This window comes from Xenopus laevis, chromosome 7S (assembly GCF_017654675.1).
Source record: "Xenopus laevis strain J_2021 chromosome 7S, Xenopus_laevis_v10.1, whole genome shotgun sequence".
Taxonomy (NCBI): domain Eukaryota; kingdom Metazoa; phylum Chordata; class Amphibia; order Anura; family Pipidae; genus Xenopus; species Xenopus laevis.
The window spans coordinates 112190850-112216010 of record NC_054384.1 but is presented as its reverse complement, the minus strand read 5'-3'; the positions used below and the strand labels follow the sequence as shown (position 1 = coordinate 112216010).

The following is a 25161-nucleotide window of genomic DNA, read 5'->3' as shown; positions in this document are numbered from 1 at the left end:
CCAAATTCTGGTCTACACTTTGTAAATCTCTGGGAATCTCTCTACTCAAATCTTCTGCTTATCATCCTCAGACCAATGGGCAGACGGAGAGGACGAATCAGATGTTGGAACAGTACATCCGGTCTTTTTCTACCTATTTACATGGTAATTGGGCCTCGATTCTTCCCCTGGTTGAATTTTCGTATAATAATTCCATTCATTCTTCCACAAAACAGACACCCTTTTTCTCCAATTTTGGATTTCATCCTACGTTGTTTCCCGGTATCTTGCCTGAAGTCTCGCTTCCTTCGGTTCAAGACAGATTATCTTTTCTGAAGGAGAACGTTGAGGTGTTACAACAGTCGATTCACAAGGCTCAACTCCAGTTTAAAGATTTTGCTGACCGAAAACGAAATGCAGATCCTGGATTTCAAGTAGGAGAGAGGGTTTGGTTAGCTACCACAAACCTTCACCTTCCTCATCCATTGAAGAAGCTGGCTCCTAAGTTTGTGGGTCCCTTTTTAATTAAGAGGAGAGGTGCATTAATTCTGTTACGTTTGAACTGGAACTTCCGGTTTCTATGAAAATACACCCTGTATTCCATGCCTCCTTTCTGAAGAGGTTCCATCTTCCCAATCAACATCAGGTTCCTGCTCCTCCTATAATTTGCCAAGATGGGATTGAATTTGAAGTAGGACAAGTTTTGGATTCTCGGCTCCGTTGGGGGAGATTATTTGATCAACTGGAAGGGGTTTCCAGATGAGGAGAATTCCTGGGAACCTGTTGGAAATGTCCACGCTCCAAGTCTTCTCAAAGCCTTTCACAAGAGTCATCCTGAGAAGCCTTACAAGGGTGTATGGAGGCCAACACAAAGGGGGGGCAATGTGACGCATGTGCGTCTTTGCGCGTCGCGCGCCGAAACGGACGCGGGTGCAAAAACGCCCGCTAACGTCAACGTGCGCGGCGTGATGACGCAGGACGCAGGTGTCATTACGCTTGGCGCCAAAATACCCCTTTAAATGGACGCTCAGGGAAAGGCTCTGTGCTTGTTGATAATTTAACCTGCTCCTGAACGTTTTGGAAACTTTGACTTCTTGATTCTGGTTTTGACTGGGCTTTGGATATCGACTTTTGACTGAACTCCGCCTGCATTTGACCCCAGCCTGTTTATCCGTTACGACTGAACTCTGCCTGCACCGACCTCGGCCTGCCTCTCGACTATTCTTCTGCCTACTCCATCTGATTACTATTGTCTGCTATATCTTGTGACACTCCTGCTGGACCTCGTCTCCTCACATCTGGACTCTGGACAGGTGAGGCCTGACACCTTGGAACTTTCCTACATATTTATCATCTACACAAGACTTCCAACAGAAACTAAAAGAGAGCTGGTCTAACTTCTCCACAGATAACAATTTACACAAAGACGATCCTCAGTTATTTTGGGATACCTGGAAGGCCTACATCAGAGGTTGGTCCAACCATCAACAATTTTCAAATATTGAAACATCCACTGGCAAATATTCACATAATCCTTTAGACATCGTCAATAGTTTTAAACAATTTTATGACCAACTCTATTCCTCTACTGATACTGACCCTGAAAAAAGGAAATTTCTATTTGAAGCTATAAATTTGCCCCAAATATCTCAGGAAGATTTAGCCAACTTAAATGCTCCAATTACAGAATGGGAAATAAGAGAGGTTATCACCTCTCTTCAACCCTACAAAGCAGGAGGACCTGATGGTCTTACAGGTCCTTTTTATAAGTGCTTGATAGAGGAGCTTCCTCGTTTTTTGCTCACCTATTTAACAATATAATTACAAAAAAACAACCACTGCTATCCAGTCTGGACTCTTTAATGCAAGTTATGCTCAAACAAGGAAAAGTTCCCCCTCAAGTCAGTTCTAACAGACCTATTGCCCTATTGAACCAAGACCTTAAAATCTTGGCCAAAATCTTGGCCAACCGACTTTCATCAATCTTACCAAAACTTATTTCTCAGGAACAAAGTGGTTTTGTAAAGGGAAGATCAGGAACAAAAAACATAAGATCCATTATACAATCTATTCATGCAGCAAAGAAATACCAACTGCCCTTATAGGTATCGATGCAGAATGTTGGAAACATCTACACAACTCTTTGCTAGCTTTTGCTTTTCATGGTCCCTTTAAAGATGTTATACATTTATTATACTCCTCTCCCACAACTCGCATCATTGCTGCAGGAGAAAGGTCTGACATTATCCATTTGAAGAGAGGAACGAGATGTGAAAACCTCCAGGTATAAACTTCTGCTTGTGACAGACAGATACATATGTGCTATGTAATAACAAATATATTTCTTTCTTTTAAAGGGATACTGTCATGGGAAAAATTTTTTTTTCCAAAATGAATCAGTTAATAGTGCTGATCCATCTGAATTCTGCAATGAAATCCATTTTTTTATATTCTATTTGGAAATCTGACATGGGGCTAGACATATTGTCAATTTCCCAGCTGCCCCAAGTCATGTGACTTGTGCTCTGATAAACTTCAATCACTCTTGAAAAAGAACAACCCCCCAGTAACCCCTATAAAGACAAGGCAGGTGAGGAAGGAGAGAAAAGTATAAACGTATAATATAAGATAATGCCATGATCTATCATGTTTAAAGGGATCCTGTCATCGGAAAACATGTTTTTTTCAAAACACATCAGTTAATAGTACTGCTCCAGCAGAATTCTGCACTGAAATCCATTTCTCAAAAGAGCAAACTGATTTTTTTAAATTCAATTTTGAAAATCTGACATGGGGCTAGACATTTTGTCAATTTCCAAGCTGCCCCTGGTCATGTGACTTCTGCCCACACTTTAGGAGAGAAATGCTTTCTGGTAGGCTGCTGTTTCTCCTACTCAATGTAACTGAATGTGTCTCATTGGGACCTGGATTTCACTATTGAGTTCTGTTCTTAGATCTACCAGGCAGCTGTTATCTTGTGTTAGGGAGCTGTTATCTGGTTACCTTCCCATTGTTCTTTTGTTAGGCTGCTGGGGGGGGGAAAGGAGGGAGGTGATATCATTCCAACTTGCGGTACAGCAGTAAAGAGTGATTGAAGTTTATCAAAGCACAAGTCACATGACTTGGGGCAGCTGGGAAATTGACAAAATGTCTAGCCCCATGTCAGATTTCAAAATTAAATATAAAAAAATCTGTTTGCTCTTTTGAGAAATGGATTTCAGTGCAGAATTCTGCTGGAGCAGCACTATTAACGGATTAATTTTGAAAAAAATGTTTTTCCCATGACAATATCCCTTTAAGGGACAGTCTCAGTCTCTAACAGAAGATTGTGATGACTTGTCCACTATGTCCCAGTCCCTCAGAGTCATTGGGGACCCTTGATTAGTAACATAACTAGCGGGGGGTGCAGGACAGATGGACCCCCATTCGTATGTGATTTTTTGGCCATCTTCAGTGGTGCGCAAGATGCCGTGGGGCCCTGAGGGGGTGCAGGCCCTGGTCCAATCATACCCCCTGCTCCCCTGATAGTTCCACCACTGCCCTTGGTTCATTTTTACTGGAATGAAACATGAAGGGGAATTCACTTACTATAAAGAAGGAACCTACAACTCCAAGACAATTCAGTTCCCCATCCTCCTTCCCCCATCCTCTCACAATATAATGCAACTCCTTGCTAATAAAGGCAACATTTTTACTATATATAAATATATAAGGGGATATGATCACTATATATAAATATATAAGAGGATATGATCACTATGTATAAATATATAAGGGGATATGATCACTATATATAAATATATAAGGGGATATGATCACTATATATAAATATATAAGGGGATATGATCACTATATATAAATATATAAGAGGATATGATCACTGTATATAAATATATAAGGGGGATATGATCACTATATATAAATATATAAGAGGATATGATCACTGTATATAAATATATAAGGGGGATATGATCACTATATATAAATATATAAGGGGATATGATCACTATATATATAAATATATAAGAGGATATGATCACTGTATATATAAATATATAAGGGGATATGATCACTATATATAAATATATAAGGGGGATATGATCACTCTATATAAATATATAAGGGGATATGATCACTATATATATAAATATATAAGAGGATATGATCACTGTATATATAAATATATAAGGGGATATGATCACTATATATAAATATATAAGGGGGATATGATCACTATATATAAATATATAAGGGGGATATGATCACTATATATAAATATATAAGGGGGATATGATCACTATATATAAATATATAAGAGGATATGATCACTGTATATAAATATATAAGGGGGATATGATCACTATATATAAATATATAAGGGGATATGATCACTATATATATAAATATATAAGAGGATATGATCACTGTATATATAAATATATAAGGGGATATGATCACTATATATAAATATATAAGGGGGATATGATCACTATATATAAATATATAAGGGGATATGATCACTATATATAAATATATAAGGGGGATATGATCACTATATATAAATATATAAGGGGGATATGATCACTATATATAAATATATAAGGGGATATGATCACTACATATAAATATATAAGGGGACCATACAATAATCTCACTAATACTTTATTTAGCAGTAGCTCCTCCCAGCAGGCAGGAGGGAGCCAATGAGATAAGAGGAAAGGGTTCCAGCTAAATATTGGGAAGGGGTTTGTTACAATGAGATGAAGATGTGGAATTGTCTCCCTGAATCAGGGGTACAGGCTGATACATTAGTTAGGTACAAGGAAGGGTCGGATGCTTTATTCACCAGTAGCTCCTCCCAGCAGACAGGAGGGAGCCAATGAGATTAGAGGAGGGAAAGGGGTGTTACACGGAGAGCTGGGAAGTGAATCAGGGGTACAGGCTGATACATTAGATAGGTACAAGGAAGGGTCGGATGCTTTATTCACCAGTAGCTCCTCCCAGCAGACAGGAGGGAGCCAATGAGATTAGGGGAGGGAAAGGGGTGTTACAGGGAGAGCTGGGAAGTGAATCAGGGGTACAGGCTGATACATTAGAGAGGTATAAGAAGGTCCTTAATTTAAATATCAAAGGCATTTGGGATCAACATAAATCCATGAGGCATCAGGTTATTGGCACAAGTAGAATTAGATCCAAAGAAAGTCAAACTGATAAAACAGAAGCAAAAAAATAGCATTTCAATTAGTAACAATACAAGTTACAACTAACAGAAATTAGATACAAAATGCCTTTGATATTTATCCCCACTAAGGACATTCATTTTTCTATGTTTTCCCTTGTTTTCTCTATGGATTATCGACTTAACATGAGGCTTCTGAAAGTTTTTTGGACTTCATATGTGGACTTTTATTGTTTTTTTTATTTATTTGTTATTTAGTAATTGATCTTACTACACACCTTGGTTACATGGTGAAATTCTGAATTTTGCTGTGTGCCATAAGAAAAAACACCCATTGACTTTTATGCAGTTAGAGAAAAAAGTCACCATAAGAAAAAACACCCATTGACTTTTATGCAGTTAGAGAAAAAAGTCACCATAAGAAAAAACACCCATTGACTTTTATGCAGTTAGAGAAAAAAGTCACCATAAGAAAAAACACCCATTGACTTTTATGCAGTTAGAGAAAAAAGTCACCATAAGAAAAAACACCCATTGACTTTTATGCAGTTAGAGAAAAAAGTCACCATAAGAAAAAACACCCATTGACTTTTATGCAGTTAGAGGAAAAAAGTCGCCATAAAAAAAAACACCCATTGACTTTTATGCATTCGGAGAAAAACAGTCGCCATAAGAAAAAACACCCATTGACTTTAATGCATTCGGAGAAAAAAGTCGCCATAAGAAAAAACACCTATTGACTTTAATGCATTCATGGAAAAAAGTCGCCATAAGAAAAAATACCTATTGACTTTAATGCATTCGGAGAAAAAAGTCGCCATGAGAAAAAACACCTATTGACTTTAATGCATTCGGAGAAAAAAGTCGCCATAAGAAAAAACACCCATTGATTTTAATGTATTTGGAAAAAAAAGTCGCCATAAGAAAAAATTGCAATTGACTTTAATGCATTCGGAGAAAAAAGTCGCCATAAAAAAAAACACCTATTAACTTTAATGCATTCGGAGAAAAAAGTCGCCATAAGAAAAAACACCTATTGACTTTAATGCATTCGGAGAAAAAAGTCGCCATAAGAAAAAACACCCATTGATTTTAATATATTTGGAAAAAAAGTCGCCATAAGAAAAAATTGCAATTGACTTTAATGCATTCGGAGAAAAAAGTCGCCGTAACAAAAAACACCCATTGACTTTAATGCATTCGGAGAAAAATGTCGCCGTAACAAAAAACACCCATTGACTTTAATGCATTCGGAGAAAAAAGTCGCCATAAGAAAAAATTGCAATTGACTTTAATGCATTCGGAGAAAAAAGTCGCCATAAGAAAAAATTGCAATTGACTTTAATGCATTCGGAGAAAAAAGTCGCCATAAGAAAAAACACCCATTGACTTTAATGCATTTAGAGAAAAAAGTCGCCATAAGAAAAAAACATCCATTGACTTTAATGCATTCGGAGAAAAAAGTCGCCATAAGAAAAAACACCCATTGACTTTAATACATTTAGAGAAAAAAGTCGCCATAAGAAAAAACACCCATTGACTTTAATGCATTCGGAGAAAAAAGTCGCCATAAGAAAAAACACCCATTGACTTTAATGCATTCGGAGAAAAAAGTCGCCATAAGAAAAAACACCCATTGACTTTAATGCATTCGGAGAAAAAAGTCGCCATAAGAAAAAACACCCATTGACTTTTATGCATTCGGAGAAAAAAGTCACCATAAGAAAAAACTCCCATTGACTTTAATGCATTCAGAGAAAAAAGTCGCCATAAGAAAAAACACCCATTGACTTTTATGCATTCGGAGAAAAAAGTCGCCATAAGAAAAAACACCCATTGACTTTAATGCATTCGGAGAAAAAAGTCGCCATAAGAAAAAACACCTATTGACTTTAATGCATTCGGGGAAAAAAGTCGCCATAAGAAAAAAACACCCATTGATTTTAATATATTTGGAAAAAAAAGTCGCCATAAGAAAAAATTGCAATTGACTTTAATGCATTCGGAGAAAAAAGTCGCCATAAGAAAAAACACCCATTGACTTTAATGCATTCGGAGAAAAAAGTCGCCATAAGAAAAAACACCCATTGACTTTAATGCATTCGGAGAAAAAGTCGCCATAAGAAAAAACACCCATTGACTTTTATGCATTCGGAGAAAAAAGTCGCCATAAGAAAAAACTCCCATTGACTTTAATGCATTCGGAGAAAAAAGTCGCCATAAGAAAAAACACCCATTGACTTTAATGCATTCGGAGAAAAAAGTCGCCATAAGAAAAAACACCTATTGACTTTAATGCATTCGGAGAAAAAAGTCGCCATGAGAAAAAACACCTATTGACTTTAATGCATTCGGAGAAAAAAGTCGCCATGAGAAAAAACACCTATTGACTTTAATGCATTCGGAGAAAAAAGTCGCCATAAAAAAAAAACCTATTAACTTTAATGCATTCGGAGAAAAAAGTCGCCATAAGAAAAAACACCTATTGACTTTAATGCATTCGGAGAAAAAAGTCGCCATAAGAAAAAACACCCATTGATTTTAATATATTTGGAAAAAAAAGTCGCCATAAGAAAAAATTGCAATTGACTTTAATGCATTCGGAGAAAAAAGTCGCCGTAACAAAAAACACCCATTGACTTTAATGCATTCGGAGAAAAATGTCGCCGTAACAAAAAACACCCATTGACTTTAATGCATTCGGAGAAAAAAGTCGCCATAAGAAAAAATTGCAATTGACTTTAATGCATTCGGAGAAAAAAGTCGCCATAAGAAAAAATTGCAATTGACTTTAATGCATTCGGAGAAAAAAGTCGCCATAAGAAAAAACACCCATTGACTTTAATGCATTTAGAGAAAAAAGTCGCCATAAGAAAAAAACATCCATTGACTTTAATGCATTCGGAGAAAAAGTCGCCATAAGAAAAAACACCCATTGACTTTAATACATTTAGAGAAAAAAGTCGCCATAAGAAAAAACACCCATTGACTTTAATGCATTCGGAGAAAAAAGTCGCCATAAGAAAAAACACCCATTGACTTTAATGCATTCGGAGAAAAAAGTCGCCATAAGAAAAAACACCCATTGACTTTAATGCATTCGGAGAAAAAAGTCGCCATAAGAAAAAACACCCATTGACTTTTATGCATTCGGAGAAAAAAGTCACCATAAGAAAAAACTCCCATTGACTTTAATGCATTCAGAGAAAAAAGTCGCCATAAGAAAAAACACCCATTGACTTTTATGCATTCGGAGAAAAAAGTCGCCATAAGAAAAAACACCCATTGACTTTAATGCATTCGGAGAAAAAAGTCGCCATAAGAAAAAACACCTATTGACTTTAATGCATTCGGGGAAAAAAGTCGCCATAAGAAAAAACACCCATTGATTTTAATATATTTGGAAAAAAAAGTCGCCATAAGAAAAAATTGCAATTGACTTTAATGCATTCGGAGAAAAAAGTCGCCATAAGAAAAAACACCCATTGACTTTAATGCATTCGGAGAAAAAAGTCGCCATAAGAAAAAACACCCATTGACTTTAATGCATTCGGAGAAAAAAGTCGCCATAAGAAAAAACACCCATTGACTTTTATGCATTCGGAGAAAAAAGTCGCCATAAGAAAAAACTCCCATTGACTTTAATGCATTCGGAGAAAAAAGTCGCCATAAGAAAAAACACCCATTGACTTTAATGCATTCGGAGAAAAAAGTCGCCATAAGAAAAAACACCTATTGACTTTAATGCATTCGGAGAAAAAAGTCGCCATGAGAAAAAACACCTATTGACTTTAATGCATTCGGAGAAAAAAGTCGTCATGAGAAAAAACACCTATTGACTTTAATGCATTCGGAGAAAAAAGTCGCCATAAAAAAAAAACCTATTAACTTTAATGCATTCGGAGAAAAAAGTCGCCATAAGAAAAAACACCTATTGACTTTAATGCATTCGGAGAAAAAAGTCGCCATAAGAAAAAACACCCATTGATTTTAATATATTTGGAAAAAAAAGTCGCCATAAGAAAAAATTGCAATTGACTTTAATGCATTCGGAGAAAAAAGTCGCCGTAACAAAAAACACCCATTGACTTTAATGCATTCGGAGAAAAATGTTGCCGTAACAAAAAACAACCATTGACTTTAATGCATTCGGAGAAAAAAGTCGCCATAAGAAAAAATTGCAATTGACTTTAATGCATTCGGAGAAAAAAGTCGCCATAAGAAAAAACACCCATTGACTTTAATGCATTCGGAGAAAAAAGTCGCCATAAGAAAAAATTGCAATTGACTTTAATGCATTCGGAGAAAAAAGTCGCCATAAGAAAAACACCCATTGACTTTAATGCATTCGGAGAAAAAAGTCGCCATAAGAAAAAACACCCATTGACTTTAATGCATTCGGAGAAAAAAGTCGCCATAAGAAAAAACACCCATTGACTTTAATGCATTCGGAGAAAAAAGTCGCCATAAGAAAAAACACCCATTGACTTTAATGCATGTGTAGCAAGAAGATTTGTCGCACGCGTAAAAATGCCCATTGACTTCAATGCGTTTTGCTAAATTTCGTGTTTTATTGAGCGGTGCTTAATACTCTGTTTCATTCCTATTTGACTTCAGTTATTTTATTCATGGCACAGCCAGACAAACTGATTGGCTTTTATATTAAATCTATTCACATTAGGAATAAATCTGTTTACAAGACTGAATCTTATCACATGTCATTAGAGCCCAGGACAACAATGTATTTCCATTTCAATCCCAGGCATCAGCCAAGCAGGAAGTGATGTCATAATGGTCAAACAAGCAGGAAGTGATGTCATAATGGACAAAAAGCAGGAAGTGATGTCATAATGGTCAAAATCAGCGATGTCACAATGGACAAAAAGCAGGAAGTGATGTCATAATGGTCAAAGCAGCGATGTCATAATGGTTAAAAAAACTGTCAGTGATGTCATAATGGTGAAAAATCAAGCTTAGATTGTTCAGTCCCACTCTTGTATCATTTGCTATTTAGCTTCTGCACAGGTTGCATCTCGCATCTGAGCAGTGCTAATAGCATTTTAGTTTTTTTGTATCCGAGAACAGATTTCCATCTTGTTTCGATATTTACAACAATCTGTAAGTAAAGAGCTTTATCTAGCAAAATATTTTCTTTCCTGAAATGTCTCTTCTTGACTCCTATTCCTACTATTACAATCCAGACCGACTATATTTATCCCAAATTTACCAACATCAGCACTGATTTACCAAACAGAAGCATTTCTCTCTGGAGAGATAAAACAGTGTTGCTAAATGCAAAATCAACTCACTGGGGCTCATTTATCAACACTGGACACATTTGCCCGTGGGCAGTAACCCATAGCAACCAATCAGTGATTGACTTTTGTTCAGCCAGCTGCAAGTTGAACAATGAATACAACAATTTGGTTGGTTGCCATAGGTTACTGCCCATGAGCAAAATGGCCCCATGTTAATAAATGAGCCCCAGTGTGTTTGGCTTTAGGCTTGGGCTCACTTCTGGTTTAGGGGATTAAAATAAGAAATGGGAATAAATGAAGCAAGTTGCACGTCAGTAAGACTTTCATTTCAATCAGCTTTATATGGAGCCAGAAGGCTTTATGAAATGCTCATGTCTGTGAATAATAACTAGAAATGGTAAATTTTACTTATAGATCCCTTATCCAACCTCATTTTACTTTATTAGTGTCATTGGTGCATTGGTGGAACGTCCACATTAAGGGGCACATTTACTATGGGTTGAATATCGAGGGTTAATTAACCCTCGATATTCGGCCGTCAAAGTAAAATCCTTCGACTTCGAATATCGAAGTCGAAGGATTTACCGCATTTCCTGCGATCGAACGATCTAAGGAAAAATCGATTTGAAGGATTTTAATCCGTCGATGGAACGATTTTCCTTCGATCCCAAATTGGCTAGAAAGTCTATGGGGACCTTCCCCATAGACTAACATTGATGTTCGGTAGCTTTTAGGTGATGAAGTAGGTGGTCAAAGTTTCAGTACTTTGACTATCGAATGGTCGAATAGTCAAATGATTTTTAGTTCGAATCGTTCGATTCAGAGTCGTAGTCGAAGGTCGAAGTAGCCAATTCGATGGTCGAAGTAGCCAAAAAAATACTTTGAAATTCAAAGTATTTTTCCTTATAATCCTTCACTTGAGCAAAGTAAATGTGCCCCTAAATGTACATTATTTCCAAAGTACAATAAACATAAACGTCTCACGTTACATAAAGTCTGTGATATATTTCTATATCTCTATATTATATAATTCTATACTTTATGTTACAGAAAATGTTTCGAAGACTTCGCAGAGCATTGAACTTCTGCAAAGGCCGCACAACGGTAACGTTACTAATACCTTGTTTAGTCTAATAACTGAAGGAGAAAATGCATCAGGAACACATTGTTTGTAGCAGAAAAGAATCTTTTGTTGCTTATTTTGCCCTTTCGCTGTAATCAGGCCTGGATTTTGGGCTTGGCCACCCCTAGACCCGCTGGGTCCTAGCGCCCGCACCCTCACAAGCACAAGGACTGACTGTAATGTCTTCCAAACACTCCACAGGGAAAATATAAGACAACTTTAATTGGTTCTATATAAAAAGCACTATATTAATTATACAAGAAATAAATAACATATAAATAACTTATACAAATCAGTCCTATGTGCATGGATCTGGGATATGGACAAACCTGGCAGCAAATGGGCAGAACCCCTTGATTTCTTTACTTACTCCCCTGTTTTAATAGAAATAGCAGTTTGTTGATTAAAATAAAGAGAAATCCTTAGTGTGGAATAGAAATGTATCCGATATGACGAAATAAAAGTCATTTTGATGTTCATAGGATTCCAGTAGCAGCAGTGACGCTGATCCAATCAAATCTCGTGGAAGCCGCGAGGAGAAACCTGAAGATAAAGTATATAGTGGAATAAATCAGGAATATGAGAGAAGCCCAATCAGAGAAGCTGAAATTCTTCCAGGTACAGTTTTTGATGAGTAATTATTCAATTTATATATTAGTCTGAAAAGGACCAATGTAATATAGAGACGGGACCTGTTATCCAGAATGCTCGGTTTTTCTGATAACGGATCTTTCTGTAATTTGGATCTTCATACCTTAAGTCTACTAGAAAATCATATAAACATGAAATAAAGCCAATAGGCTGGTTTTGCCTCCAATAAGGATTAATTATATCTTAGTTGGGATCAAGTACAAGCGACTGTTTTATTATTACAGAGAAAAAGGAAATCCGTTTTAAACATTCGGATTATTAAGATAAAATAAAGTCTAGAGGAGTTGGCCATTCTGTAATTTGAAGCTTTCTGGATAACGGGTCCCATACTTGTAGTTATTACCTTGAGTCCGGTGGCCCGATGTACTAGGAATGTAAATATATATATATATCTCGCGGATCGAACTTTTCTCCTGCTCTCTCCGCCCGCCACCGGCAAAATAATGGCTTCCAACTTTGTCTTTTATAGACGATACTCCTGCTCACCCCGCCCCTTTTGTGACATCATTGGTGGGGCGGGTCTATAAAAGCGATGCCAAAGTCGCATGCAGGTCAAGGGAGGGCGGGTTAGGGGAGGAGAAATCCTGACCAGCACATCACTAGTTACCACCTTCTGTCCCATGGAACTCTGGGCAGGGGGTGGAGCTGCAATGTAATGGGCGGGTCCATGACACAGTAGGGGCTGATCATGACATCAGGGTGGAGCTATGACGTGGCAATCAGCAATTGGCCAATCACCACATCAATCATAATAAATCCTGCCCAGTTTTCCTACTTTGGAAAACCGGACAGGCAGTTTTGACCCTGACAGTCCTTCATAAAACTGGGCTGTTGGGGTCGGTGACTACCCTAATAACGTGTCCTTAGAATGGCGCCATTCCCGTCTGTCTCTCACTTCTGGATTGTACTTGTTAAAAGCTGAGCAATAATAAGACTATTTTTCTTTTCAGACTCTCAAGAGCCTTGTGAGAATGAGGAGAATTCAGTTGCACCAATTAGTAGTCGACGTGTAAGTAAAGCCATTGTTCCAATTCTCTTTAGTGATATAATGGATGTGCTCTCTTACTGAATGATTACATAGAGCAATTCAGAGATCTCATTTCAATATCTCCTTTTCTATCAACATATGAATTCAATAGGTTTAGTGCTAGAGGCCAGGAGTCAGACAGAAATACTATCCTGTGTAGCTTCTACACACTGTCCTTATACATTCTCAACTTGATATAAAGACATATATAGACATACAGTAGCTATTACATATCATCACCCCAAATACTCAATGGCATTTACACATACATTTCACCTCTCACTATTCAAGCTCTTGTATAAGGCCTGGAAACATCAATAGAAATAGTTTCTAATCTGAATATCTAATCCCAGATAACAACCATTGTGTAGCCGCTGTACTACACTATAAGTAGAATAAAAGTCACTGAGGAATAGAATTGAGACTATTCATCTTGTATCACACTGAGCCTGAGCTGTGAGCTGACAGTGTAAAGGCAAATCCAGTAAATGATCAGCGTCACGATATTTATCCCTTTTCGCTTAATGAAGTGCAAGTTCCGCGTCTCAGAAAAAGCCGTGTGTTGTAGTTCAGCAGCTGTATGAGGCCCAATACTGCTGACACATTTTATACTGTCATGAGATGTAGGGATGCACCAGATCTAGGATTCGGTTCGGAATTCAGCCAGGATTTGGCCCTTTTCAGCAGGATTTAGATTACGCCAAATCATTCTGCCCGGTCGAACCGAATCCAAATCCTAATTTGCATATGCAAATGATGCACGGGGAGGGAAATTGTGTGACTTTTTGTCACAGAACAAGGAAGTAAAAATGTTTTCCCCTTCCCAGACCTAATTTGCATTTGCAAATTAGGATTCAGATTTGGTTCGGTATTCAGCCAAATCTTTCGCAAAGGATTCGGGGGCTCGGCCGAATCCAAAATAGTGGATTTAGTGCATCCCTAATGAAATGTAGTTTCAACTATGTACCCTGCACATAAAAACTGCTCATAAAGGAGAACTAAAGCCTAACTAAAGAAGTAGGTAGAAATGTTGTACATGATGTTTTGTGCTTCTGTACCAGCCCAAGGCAACCACAGCCCTTTAGCAGTAAAGATCTGTGTCTCCAAAGATGCCCCAGTAGCTCCCCATCTTCTTTTCTGCTGATTCACTGATTCACACGCTCTGTGCTGCTGTCACTTACTGAGCTTAGGGAGCCACTCACAATATACAGTACACATAGAATAGAAATGTCACAATATAAGGCTGATTAGTCATTAATACACATAATTACTACATGGCAGCACAGAAACCAGTGCAATTAGCATCAGAATTGAATAATCAGCAAACCTGTAGCATCAGCTTATATTACAGCCAGGGAAGCTCATTTTCTGCTGCTGGATAATTAGTGACGAGCCCTAAGCTTAGCTTCTCAACAGCCAATCAGAGCCCACTGAGCATGTGAGTGTCACAGACACTTTCCAAGATGGTGACCCCCTGTGACAAGTTTGAAGTCCTGGATCATTGCTGCTATTGACAAGTTCACTATATAAAATAGGACATTTTTAGCCATATTAATTTTTTAGGGTTTAGTTCTCCTTTAAATAATAATACACCGCACTACAAAATATCTGAGCTGAATTTGCCTATGAGTTGTCCCCTCTTCTTCTTCTTTATGTAGCAAAAATATTTTCTTTCCTGAAATGTCTCTTCTTGACTCCTATTCCTACTATTACAATCCAGATCGACTATATTTATCCCAAATTTACCAACATCAGCACTGATTTACCAAACAGAAGCATTTCTCTCTGGAGAGATAAAACAGTGTTGCTAAATGCAAAATCAACTCACTGGGGCTCATTTATCAACACTGGACACATTTGCCCGTGGGCAGTAACCCATAGCAACCAATCAGTGATTGACTTTTGTTCAGCCAGCTGCAAGTTGAACAATGAATGCAACAATTTGGTTGGTTGCCATAGGTTACTGCCCATGAGCAAAATGGCCCCATGTTAATAAATGAGCCCCAGTGTGTTTGGCTTTAGGCTTGGGCTCACTTCTGGTTTAGGGGATTAAAATAAGAAATGGGAATAAATGAAGCAAGTTGCACGTCAGTAAGACTTTCATTTCAATCAGCTTTATATGGAGCCAGAAGGCTTTATGAAATGCTCATGTCTGTGAATAATAAATAGAAATGGTAAATTTTACTTATAGATCCCTTATCCAACCTCATTTTAGTTTATTGGACTCTATTGGAACTTCCATATTAAATGTACATTATTTCCAAAGTAAAATAAAGTCTGACGTTACATAAAGTCTGTGATATATTTCTATATCTCTATATTATATAATTCTATACTTTATGTTACAGAAAATGTTTCGAAGACTTCGCAGAGCATTGAACTTCTGCAAAGGCCGCACAACGGTAACGTTACTAATACCTTGTTTAGTCTAATAACTGAAGGAGAAAATGCATCAGGAACACATTGTTTGTAGCAGAAAAGAATCTTTTGTTGCTTATTTTGCCCTTTCACTGTAATCAGGCCTGGATTTTGGGCTTGGCCACCCCTAGACCCGTAATGTCTTCCAAACACTCCACAGGGAAAATATAACACAACTTTAATTGGTTCCAGTGCTTGAATTGGGTTGAAAAAGGTGCAGGGATGGTATATGTGCCATGGCAAAAATATTTAGGCCCTGCCCACAATTGTAGGCCACACCCACAATTGTAGACCACACCCACTTTTAAATAAGTCTCGCCACCAGTTATTTTGCTATTTCCATGTTTATGAAAAATATGTTTTTTAATATTGCAAGAAATAGAATGACCCTAATTTTTTACAATTAAATAGTTACATAGTTAAATTGGGTTGAAAAAAGACAAAGTCCATCAAGTCCAACCCCTCCAAATGAAAACCCAGCCCCATACACACACCCCTCCCTACTGTCACATAAATGATATATACCCATATCTATACTAACTATAGAGTTTATAATCACAATAGCCTTTGTATTATGTCTGTCCAAGAAATCATCCTAGTCCCTCTTATAGTCATTAACTGAATCAGCATCACAACATCACCCAGCAGTGCAGAATACCCAGAACCCATAGCAGGGTAGGACAGAGGTCATTAATCAACACTCGGCAAATTTGCCCATGAGCAGTAACCCATGGCAACCAATCAGACTGCTGCATTCATTATTCTACTTGCAGCTGGCTTTAAAAAGCTTATCGCTGATTGGTTGTTGTTATAGTTACCTGCCCATGGGCAAATTTGCCCAGCGTTGATAAATGAGCCCCAGTATCAAAGATCTAGTAAAGCTATTGGTAATACTAGAGGTTGAGTGTTGCCTGCCTATCACTGGTACCGATGAGAGACACATACACAGAGTGAGGGTAGAATGGGGCCAATGCCTAGTGACACAAGCACGACTGCACCCCACACACACACATATATATACTGCAGATATTTGGCGTAAAAGGGGGTGGCGTCACCTTGTCCGAATCCAGTTCCTGGTCCTCCTGGCACAGGCGGTATAACAAGGATTTGGGATCCCCACAAATGGTCTGTTTGGTGCTCAGGAAGTACGTGCCGCCAGCATTCAACCGGATCCATTTGCTCCCTGTTCGACCTGAAGATTCCTGGAGTCCTGGGCTGGGAGGAGAACGGGAGCTGGAGCAGGCGAGTCCAGGACTAGGAGGGCTGGTCCTGGGGATATTCAGGGTAGCGGTAGTAGTGTTTCCCGATGCAATTCTTCCATGTTTGGATCACACTGGGCAGCACTGGGACAACGGCGGAGCCATAACACTAAGGAAAGAGAAGATTCGGGGGGTGGGTGGCATCACAGCCGCCTGAACTGCTGTCAACACGAGGTCCATCTTGCTACACATATCACATGACATTTCATCCCTTTTCGTTTAGTTTTAATCCCAAGGGATATCACACATTTGATTGAACCATTCAATAGGGTAACCACACCAGTCTCTGTACGGCACATGCACATTGAGCACATCATATATCACAGTCTACGTTCACTCATCAACCCATATAGTAACGCACACTTAATTTCCACCTTTGATCCTAGCACACATTCACAGCACTTGTCTGTTTTCCACATCACATTTACACGAACAACACAAACTCTCTTCTTCATATATGGTGTTCACACATAACATGAGACATCCCATGCTATGACACCAACCCCACAGTATAGGTTGCACATGACATCCACTATCAGGAAGTGTCACATAAATCACACACATAACTTCATTTCCATTCCAACATTCACAAATGTCACTTCACACCACACAGCCATAGTAACACATTTCCCCACTTGTACATAGTGACAACACATAAGAAGTCTCCACACAATGTGGCTATACACTTTCCACTCACAGCGATTCACCACAGCATTCATGTCAGTTTCAGTTCACCTTTCATTCACTATTTGCACTACCTAAACTCACATGTACATTTTAGTTCTACACACTACTTTCATCACACTACATACACCCTCACACATTTAGTCCTGTTCACTCTTTACCCCCAGCACATACATCACTATTCCGTTCAATTTCATCAGATTAATAGTAGGTCACGATCCTTAGATAACAGAAACACGCACGCAAACACCCAAGCACTTGCCTGACACTTCATTGCTGTCCCTGCAGACTGCAGTGTTGTACTTTGCACGGCGGGAAGGGGTGGTACGGCAACGGTCCCACGTCAGTGGCGTCGCACTGGCGATGTTGCGTCAGCGTGCAAATTTGAGTCAGCGATGTCGCGTTGGGGCCGGTCCATTTTAAAAATAAATGGGGCCATACTCGGTTCCAGCTGTGGTGCGGGGCCCCCATTGGCGCGGCCGGGGCCAAATTGGCCTAAGGCCGGCCCTGAAGCTGCGGCACTGGCTGAACCGCATTGCCCGCAGATCTTACTTCACCAGCCCGCCCATGTTCCCTTCTTACATCACATTGTGTAGTGGCCAATACGCGTCGGAGTTCCAGCCCGGAACTGAAAGTGAGAGCGGCAGTGGGAGTAGCCGGGCTACTTTGATTTCTATGTGAGGTTAAAAAAAAAAACCGGAACAAAAAAAATTCTCAACTCTACCATCCCACCTGAGGGGATGCAATTTAATGAAAAAAAGAAGTGGCGGGATGCCATCCCGCCGAATCCCGCCCCAATTCAAGCACTGATTGGTTCTATATAAAAAGCACTATATTAATTATACAAGAAATTAATAACATATAAATAACTTATACAAATCAGTCCTATGTGCATGGATCTGGGATATGGACAAACCTGGCAGCAAATGGGCAGAACCCCTTGATTTCTTTACTTACTCCCCTCTTTTAATAGAAATAGCAGTTTGTTGATTAAAATAAAGATAAATCCTTAGTCTGGAATAGAAATGTATCAGATATGATGAAATAAAAGTCATTTTGATGTTCATAGGATTCCAGTAGCAGCAGTGATGCTGATCCAATCAAATCTCGTGGAAGCCGCAAGGAGAAACCTGAAGATAAAGTATATAGTGGAATAAATCAGGAATATGAGAGAAGCCCAATCAGAGAAGTTGAAATTCTTCCAGGTACAGTTTTTGATGAGTAATTATTCAATTTATATATTAGTCTGAAAAGGACCAATGTAATATAAATACAGGAACTGTTATCCAGAATGCTTGGAACCTGGGGTTTTTACAGATAATGGATCGCTCTGTAATTTGGATCTTCATACCTTAAGTCTACTAGAAAATCATATAAACATGAAATAAACCCAATAGGCTGGTTTTAGTTGGGATCAAGTTCAAGCTACTGTTTTATTATTACACAGAAAAAAGAAATCAGTTTTAAGATGTGGATTATTTAGATAAATTAAAGTCTAGAGGAGTTGGCCATTTCCGTAATTCGAAGCTTTCTGGATAACGGGTCCCATACCTGTAGTTATTACCTTTAATCGGGTGGCCCGATGTACTGGGAATGTATATATATATATATATATATACATATACATTCGTGAATTTACCAGGAGCATTCGGGCCGACCTCAGTCTTCCTCGCGGGTGCGGATCGAGCTCTTCTCCTGCTCTCTCCACCCGTCGCGGGCAAAATGATGGCTTCCAACGTTGTCTTTTATAGACGATACTCCTGCTCACCCCATCCCTTTTGTGACATCATTGGTAGGGCGGGGTTGCGCGGGTCTATAAAAAACAATGCGGAAGTCGGGTGCAGGCACAGGGAGGGCGGGTTAGGGGCGGGGAAATCCTGACCCGCACATCACTAGTTACCACCTTCTGTCCCATGGAACTCTGGGCAGGGGGTGGAGCTGCAATGTAATGGGGTGGGTCCATGACACAGTAGGGGCTGATCATGACATCAGGGTGGGGCTATGACGTGGTAATCAGCAATTGGCCAATCACCACATCAATCAAAATAAATTCTGCCCAGTTTTCCTAATTTAGAAAACCGGACAGGCAGTTTTGACCCGGACAGTCCTTCATAAAACTGGGCTGTTGGGGTCGGTGACTACCCTAATAATGTGTCCTTAGAATGGCGTCATTCCCGTCTGTCTCTCACTTCTGGATTGTACTTGTTAAAAGCTGAGCAACAATAAGACTATTTTTCTTTTCAGACTCTCAAGAGCCTTGTGAGAATGAGGAGAATTCAACTAATGCCCAAGCAACTCCTGTAGCAGATGAGGGACAGGAGAAGACTAGGTTTGTTCCACAGTGACTTTAGCTTCTCTGCTAGAAATCCTGCCTGGATTTTGGTTGCATTTCAAGCCCTTTTGTTACAGCCAGACAACCCACAACACATATTTGGGATTGTAGCTTTAATTCATCATTTATAGAAGGAAGGAACCCCCAAAAATGGTTCTGTTTGTCATCCCTGGCCTCTCTGCACATTCCCACTATTTGTTCCCCAGGAGACTGCTGGGATCAGAGGGGCCAAGTGATGGAACTAAGTTACATAAAGTTTATCACTAGATGCCCGGGATGATTTCACATTAAAGGCCAGGCAGAGATTTGAGAAGGCATCATGTTTTGGATAAATACACAGGTTACACTAGAACATACAAGTTCCACCAGTAATTAAATATATTCTGTTCATATAGTGAATAATTTACCCCCTATCATAAACTGTAAGGATAAGTTATCAAATAGTTCCATGACCAGATAAATTGTCCAAGCGCTTTTATACAAGTCATTACAAGGTGATTTCTAATATCCGCATTCGAACAGAGGCGACAGAAATGACATCACTGAGCAGTGATTATAATTGATGACATCACTAAGCAGCATTTATATAGTGAATAAAGTACCCCCTCTTGTAAAATATAAGGATATTATAAGTTACCGAGGAGTTTCATGACCATAGAAAAGCACAAGGCTGAAGGCTGAGTTATACAGGTCATGGAAACCAGAGTTATCTTCTAATATCCTCATATTTTGCAACTGGGGCTACTTTATTTATTATAATATACACATTTCAGTGAGTCATGTGACAGAAATGACATCAGAACGCACCGTTTATAAGGATATCATTTACATATAATATCTCTGGCTGTTGTGTATTATTTATGTATTTAACACTTGTCAATGTGCTTTCAGAGTGTCTAGGACATCCATCGAGGACTACTACCTGCAGAGTGTACTGGGTAAAGGCAACTTTGGTAAAGTGAGTTGATCCGTCCTTAAATAAGATAAATAAAATACAAATGAGCAAATGTGAGGTTACTGAATGCACTTTTCCTCACTGTTTCTATCACTCCAGGTATATCTCGCACAACACAAATCTTCTGGAGAAGAGGTTGCCATCAAGACAATAAAAAAGGAAGAGATAACCATTTCTGACATTCAGAGGTGAGTTAAATGGGAATGAATATGGATATTTTGTATCTGTTGCAAATCTCTTTAGATTTCAGGCAATTAAGCACAGGCCAACTTGACAGTGATCAAAACAATTAGTATGTGGGCCAAGCAGTTGGACATTATACAGTTTAAATGGAGGGCCAATCATTTAGCCAATGAGTAGAAATTTAATGGCACATTCTTGTTTTTGTTTAATATTCAGCCTGAAACTGGAGAAGGCCATTCTTGAAGAGGCTAAAAGAGAGAAGAACCCTTTCCTCGTTGGCCTATATGCCTCATTTCAGAGCAGAGACCATTTTTGTTTGGCAATGGATTACTGTCCCGGCGGTGATTTGACAACTTATTTGAACGTCAGTTCCTTCCCAAAGGAGACAGCAGTGTAAGTAACATTCTACTGTTAGGGACCTTCCTAGAGGGTAAGATTTCTGCAGCACCCTAAGTCCTGTACCCATGCATGGGACCTGCTGAACATTTAATGCTGTGCTGCATATAGGGGGCTTCTTAGGGCTAATTAATACCCATTAGTCATTGGAAATCTGTTCTTTATGTTTAATAGGGTGACCCTGTGCCCATTTGAGTGCAGGGAAAGTAATTGGGAGGAAAGTATCAGGTCTGTCCCCTCTGGTGCTAAAAAGGTTAACTGTGCCCTGGAAATAGAGAGCTCAGTGACTATGGATATAATATTTAATATATATAATATTATGTTTAGGAAATAACTCAGTCCTTTTGTGTTTTCTTTGTAGATTCTACTCAGGGTGTATAGTTTTAGGATTACAGTTCCTGCATGAAAGAAATATTATTCACCGGTGAGTATGAATGAAATATTAGTAGCCACATGCCCTTAAGGCAAACATGATTTATTCTCATGTGTTGATAAAGCGCTGCGAGTCCCATAGACTTTCCTATTGGGAAGGGCTCAATCTGCCCCAGGGATGCTCCTGCCATGAAGGAGGGTGAGAACTTTGCCTCAGGCGGCAGTGAGTGGCCAGTTAAAGGGGCAGTAAAAAGCCACTTCTTGTAACTTTAAGAGCTGAATTTCCAGGTTTCAACCCAGAAATTCAGCTCCGCTAGTGCAGCGAGTGCTATTGTGCTCATTACACTAGTGATATTGCCCCCCTTTGACCCGCTCCAATGCTAATATTTAATCACAGCTGCCCCAGAATCGCCCCTGATCTGCCCTTGTTTCACCTGGAAGCTTCCAAATATAATGGACTTTCCCCAGCTCATTGCTGCTACCCCTAGTGGCTCCCATTTCCATCCCCTTTAAAGGCACCTGTTCCTTTCCTTCATGATGAGGCAGGAATATAAGGGGAACAAACCCCCCCTCCTCATTTTATACATGTATATAGAATAGAATAGTGTCCCTGTACTAAAGTAATCATGTTCTTTTGCATTGCAGAGATATAAAGCCACCGAATATCTTGCTGGACTCTGATGGTTATGCCAGAATCGCTGATTTTGGCATGGCAAAGAAAAGTAAGATTTAGATTTTTGTATGGGGGGGGTCAAATACATGAGCCAGGGCCTATCATTTATGAGGCTCACACAGCAAGACTTACTCTTGGTACAACTCACTGTTTAGTTTTATATGTACCAATTTATTTATGGGTCAGACCTTCACTAACTAGTACTCACCCTTCTAGGGGATAAAACACAACAGGGGGCTATGGCAGTAAGCAAGTAACATTGTGACTACTGCCAAGGTAGAAATGGCAACCATAGCCCATAACAAGCCTAAATAAGTGGAAAATACATAAATGTTCATATTTATTCATCACTTAATATTTCTAGTAGACAAGAAGATTCTGAACATGAATTACACAGAGGTAGAAATGTCATATGGAAATGATGCTAAAGCAACGTTTGTCTCTGTTTCAGCTGCGGGATATGATGGCACAGCTACTTCAGCATGTGGATCTCTTCCCTATATGGCCCCTGAAATTTTCAGATCCCGTTTCTACACAAAATCTGTAGACTGGTGGGCACTAGGGATATTGATCTATAAAATGCTGCTCAACAAGGTGAGTGTCTGTTTGCAAGAGAATTTTTAGTTTTGCATGGATAGTGCTGGATCATTGGAACTGAATGACCAGCTTCTTGTTGTATTAAACTGAATAAACCTAAAATAGAGTTGCCACCTGTCTGGATTAGACCTGGACAATGGCTTCCCAGTCAAGTCAGGATCTTCCTTGATTGACATGGTGAGAAGCCAATTGCTGATCACCACATAATAGCCCCACCCCATGATGTCCCACGCTCAACATCAATGATCCACCCTCTGACATCATGACTCCTCCCCCTGCCCAGAGCCTGGGCCACAGAAAGGTGCCAACCCTACCCTAAAACTGAATTACTTAACGTGTCAATCATTGTTTCCTTTGTAATCAAATTCCATTGTTCCTTTTCAGGTGCCATTTAATGCATTTTCTATGCAAATCCTTATAAAGAGGATCATAGAAACGAAGCCAATCTATCCCAAAAATCTGGATAAAGACACCACTCGTCTAATACAAAAAGTAAGTTGTCAGCAATTTGGATACTGGGCTTTTGTGTTTAGGGATAATCCCACCGATAGAGTATGAGCCCACAAATGGACTCAGTAATGTTGGAACCAAACATTAGCAATTGGATGATAGTACAGCTATGAGATCCCTTATCTGGGAACCCATTATCCAGAAAGATACAAATTACCAGAAGGCCATTTCCATAGATTCCGTTTTATGCAAATAACCCCTTATTGGTTTAGTCATTTTTTAATTATTTCCACTTTATCTGAAATAAGAAAACAGAACCTTTAACTTTATGGTAACTGAACTGCATGAATCCATATTGGTGGCAAAACAGTCCTATTGGGTGGTCTAATGTTTAAATCTTAGCACACTTAGGGGCAGATTTATCAAGGGTCAAATTTTGAAGTGGAAAATACTTTGAAATTCGACCATCGAATAGAATCCTCTGACATTCGAATTCGAAGTCGGAGGCTTTTATTCATCATACAATCATATTCCGATCATAGTAGGATCGTACGATTTTCCTTTGAATATCAAAAACTTAGTTAGCCATAGGCTAACATAGCCCTTTGCCAGGTTTAAGTTGGCGAAGTATTGAAGTCAAAGTTTTTTTTTAAAGAGACAGTACTTTGATTATCGAATGGTCGAATAGTCAAACGATTTTTACCTCGAATCAAGTCGAAGTAAATTCGAAGTTGTAGTATCCTATTTGATGGTCGAAGTATTCAAAAAATTACTTCGAAATTCAAACTTTTTGTACTTTGAAAATTCACTCGAACCTTAGTAAATCTGCCCCTTAATATAAAGTGAATGAAATTATGGAAAGATCCCCTATCTGGAACATCCCAGACCCGAAGCCTTTCTGGATAACAGATTCCATTCCTGTCCAACATTGTAGCATTTCCATTAGCTAGCATGCTAGAAAGGGTTAACTCTGCCTTCAAACTGTTTGCTTTATAACATTCATATAGAGCTGCTTAGAGACAGGCTGTGTGTATAACGATATATACTTATATATATTTCTAGCTCTTGAGGAAATATCCACACAAGCGACTAGGAAGTAAACGTGATGCAGAGGAGCTAAAGGAAAGTCCATTCTTTAAGGTAAAGTTTATGTATTACAAATCTTTACAACAACAGTCGTCATAAAAGAAATCATTGTATAGAAGTGATAGAGAAAATTCTATTTATTGGCATTGATGAGAACTCCATATCCCAACCCATCATGGAACTTGTGGAACATTTGGCTAATGTCGTGTGGGCTTCCTATTACTTATAGCTGGGAATTATCATTTAACCGGCGCAGAAGAGTAACTTGTTTTACCCTGTTTTACAGGAACTGGACTTTGATGCCCTTTCTAAAAAACACATAAGGGCCCCGATCATTCCCCAAGAGAAAACACCAGGATGTTGCTGTGGTTATTTGTGTCCAAGAGAGATTGTGTTGTCAGAAGGAAAATACAGACCAGTATTAAAATCTGTAGAAAAGGAATTGGAAAACTTCCATCGTCCTGCACTTTTACAAGAAATAGACTGAATAAGACTGAGAAGACCAAATGAGCAGGGCCAAACGATTTCATTACAACAAT

At 38.9% G+C, this 25161-nt stretch overlaps 1 protein-coding gene across 1 annotated transcript; it reads left to right on the top strand.

Annotated features, from left to right (window-relative positions):
* Window positions 1-20851: 20851 nt before the first annotated feature.
* Window positions 20852-23293, top strand: LOC108705696 (serine/threonine-protein kinase N1-like). The gene is made up of 6 exons (XM_041570661.1): window positions 20852-21053; window positions 21265-21441; window positions 21806-21868; window positions 22462-22538; window positions 22941-23083; window positions 23192-23293. Exons 1-6 carry the CDS (start codon window positions 20932-20934, stop codon window positions 23291-23293), a joined length of 684 nt encoding a protein of 227 aa, XP_041426595.1. The 5' UTR covers window positions 20852-20931.
* The last annotated feature ends 1868 nt before the right edge of the window (window positions 23294-25161 follow it).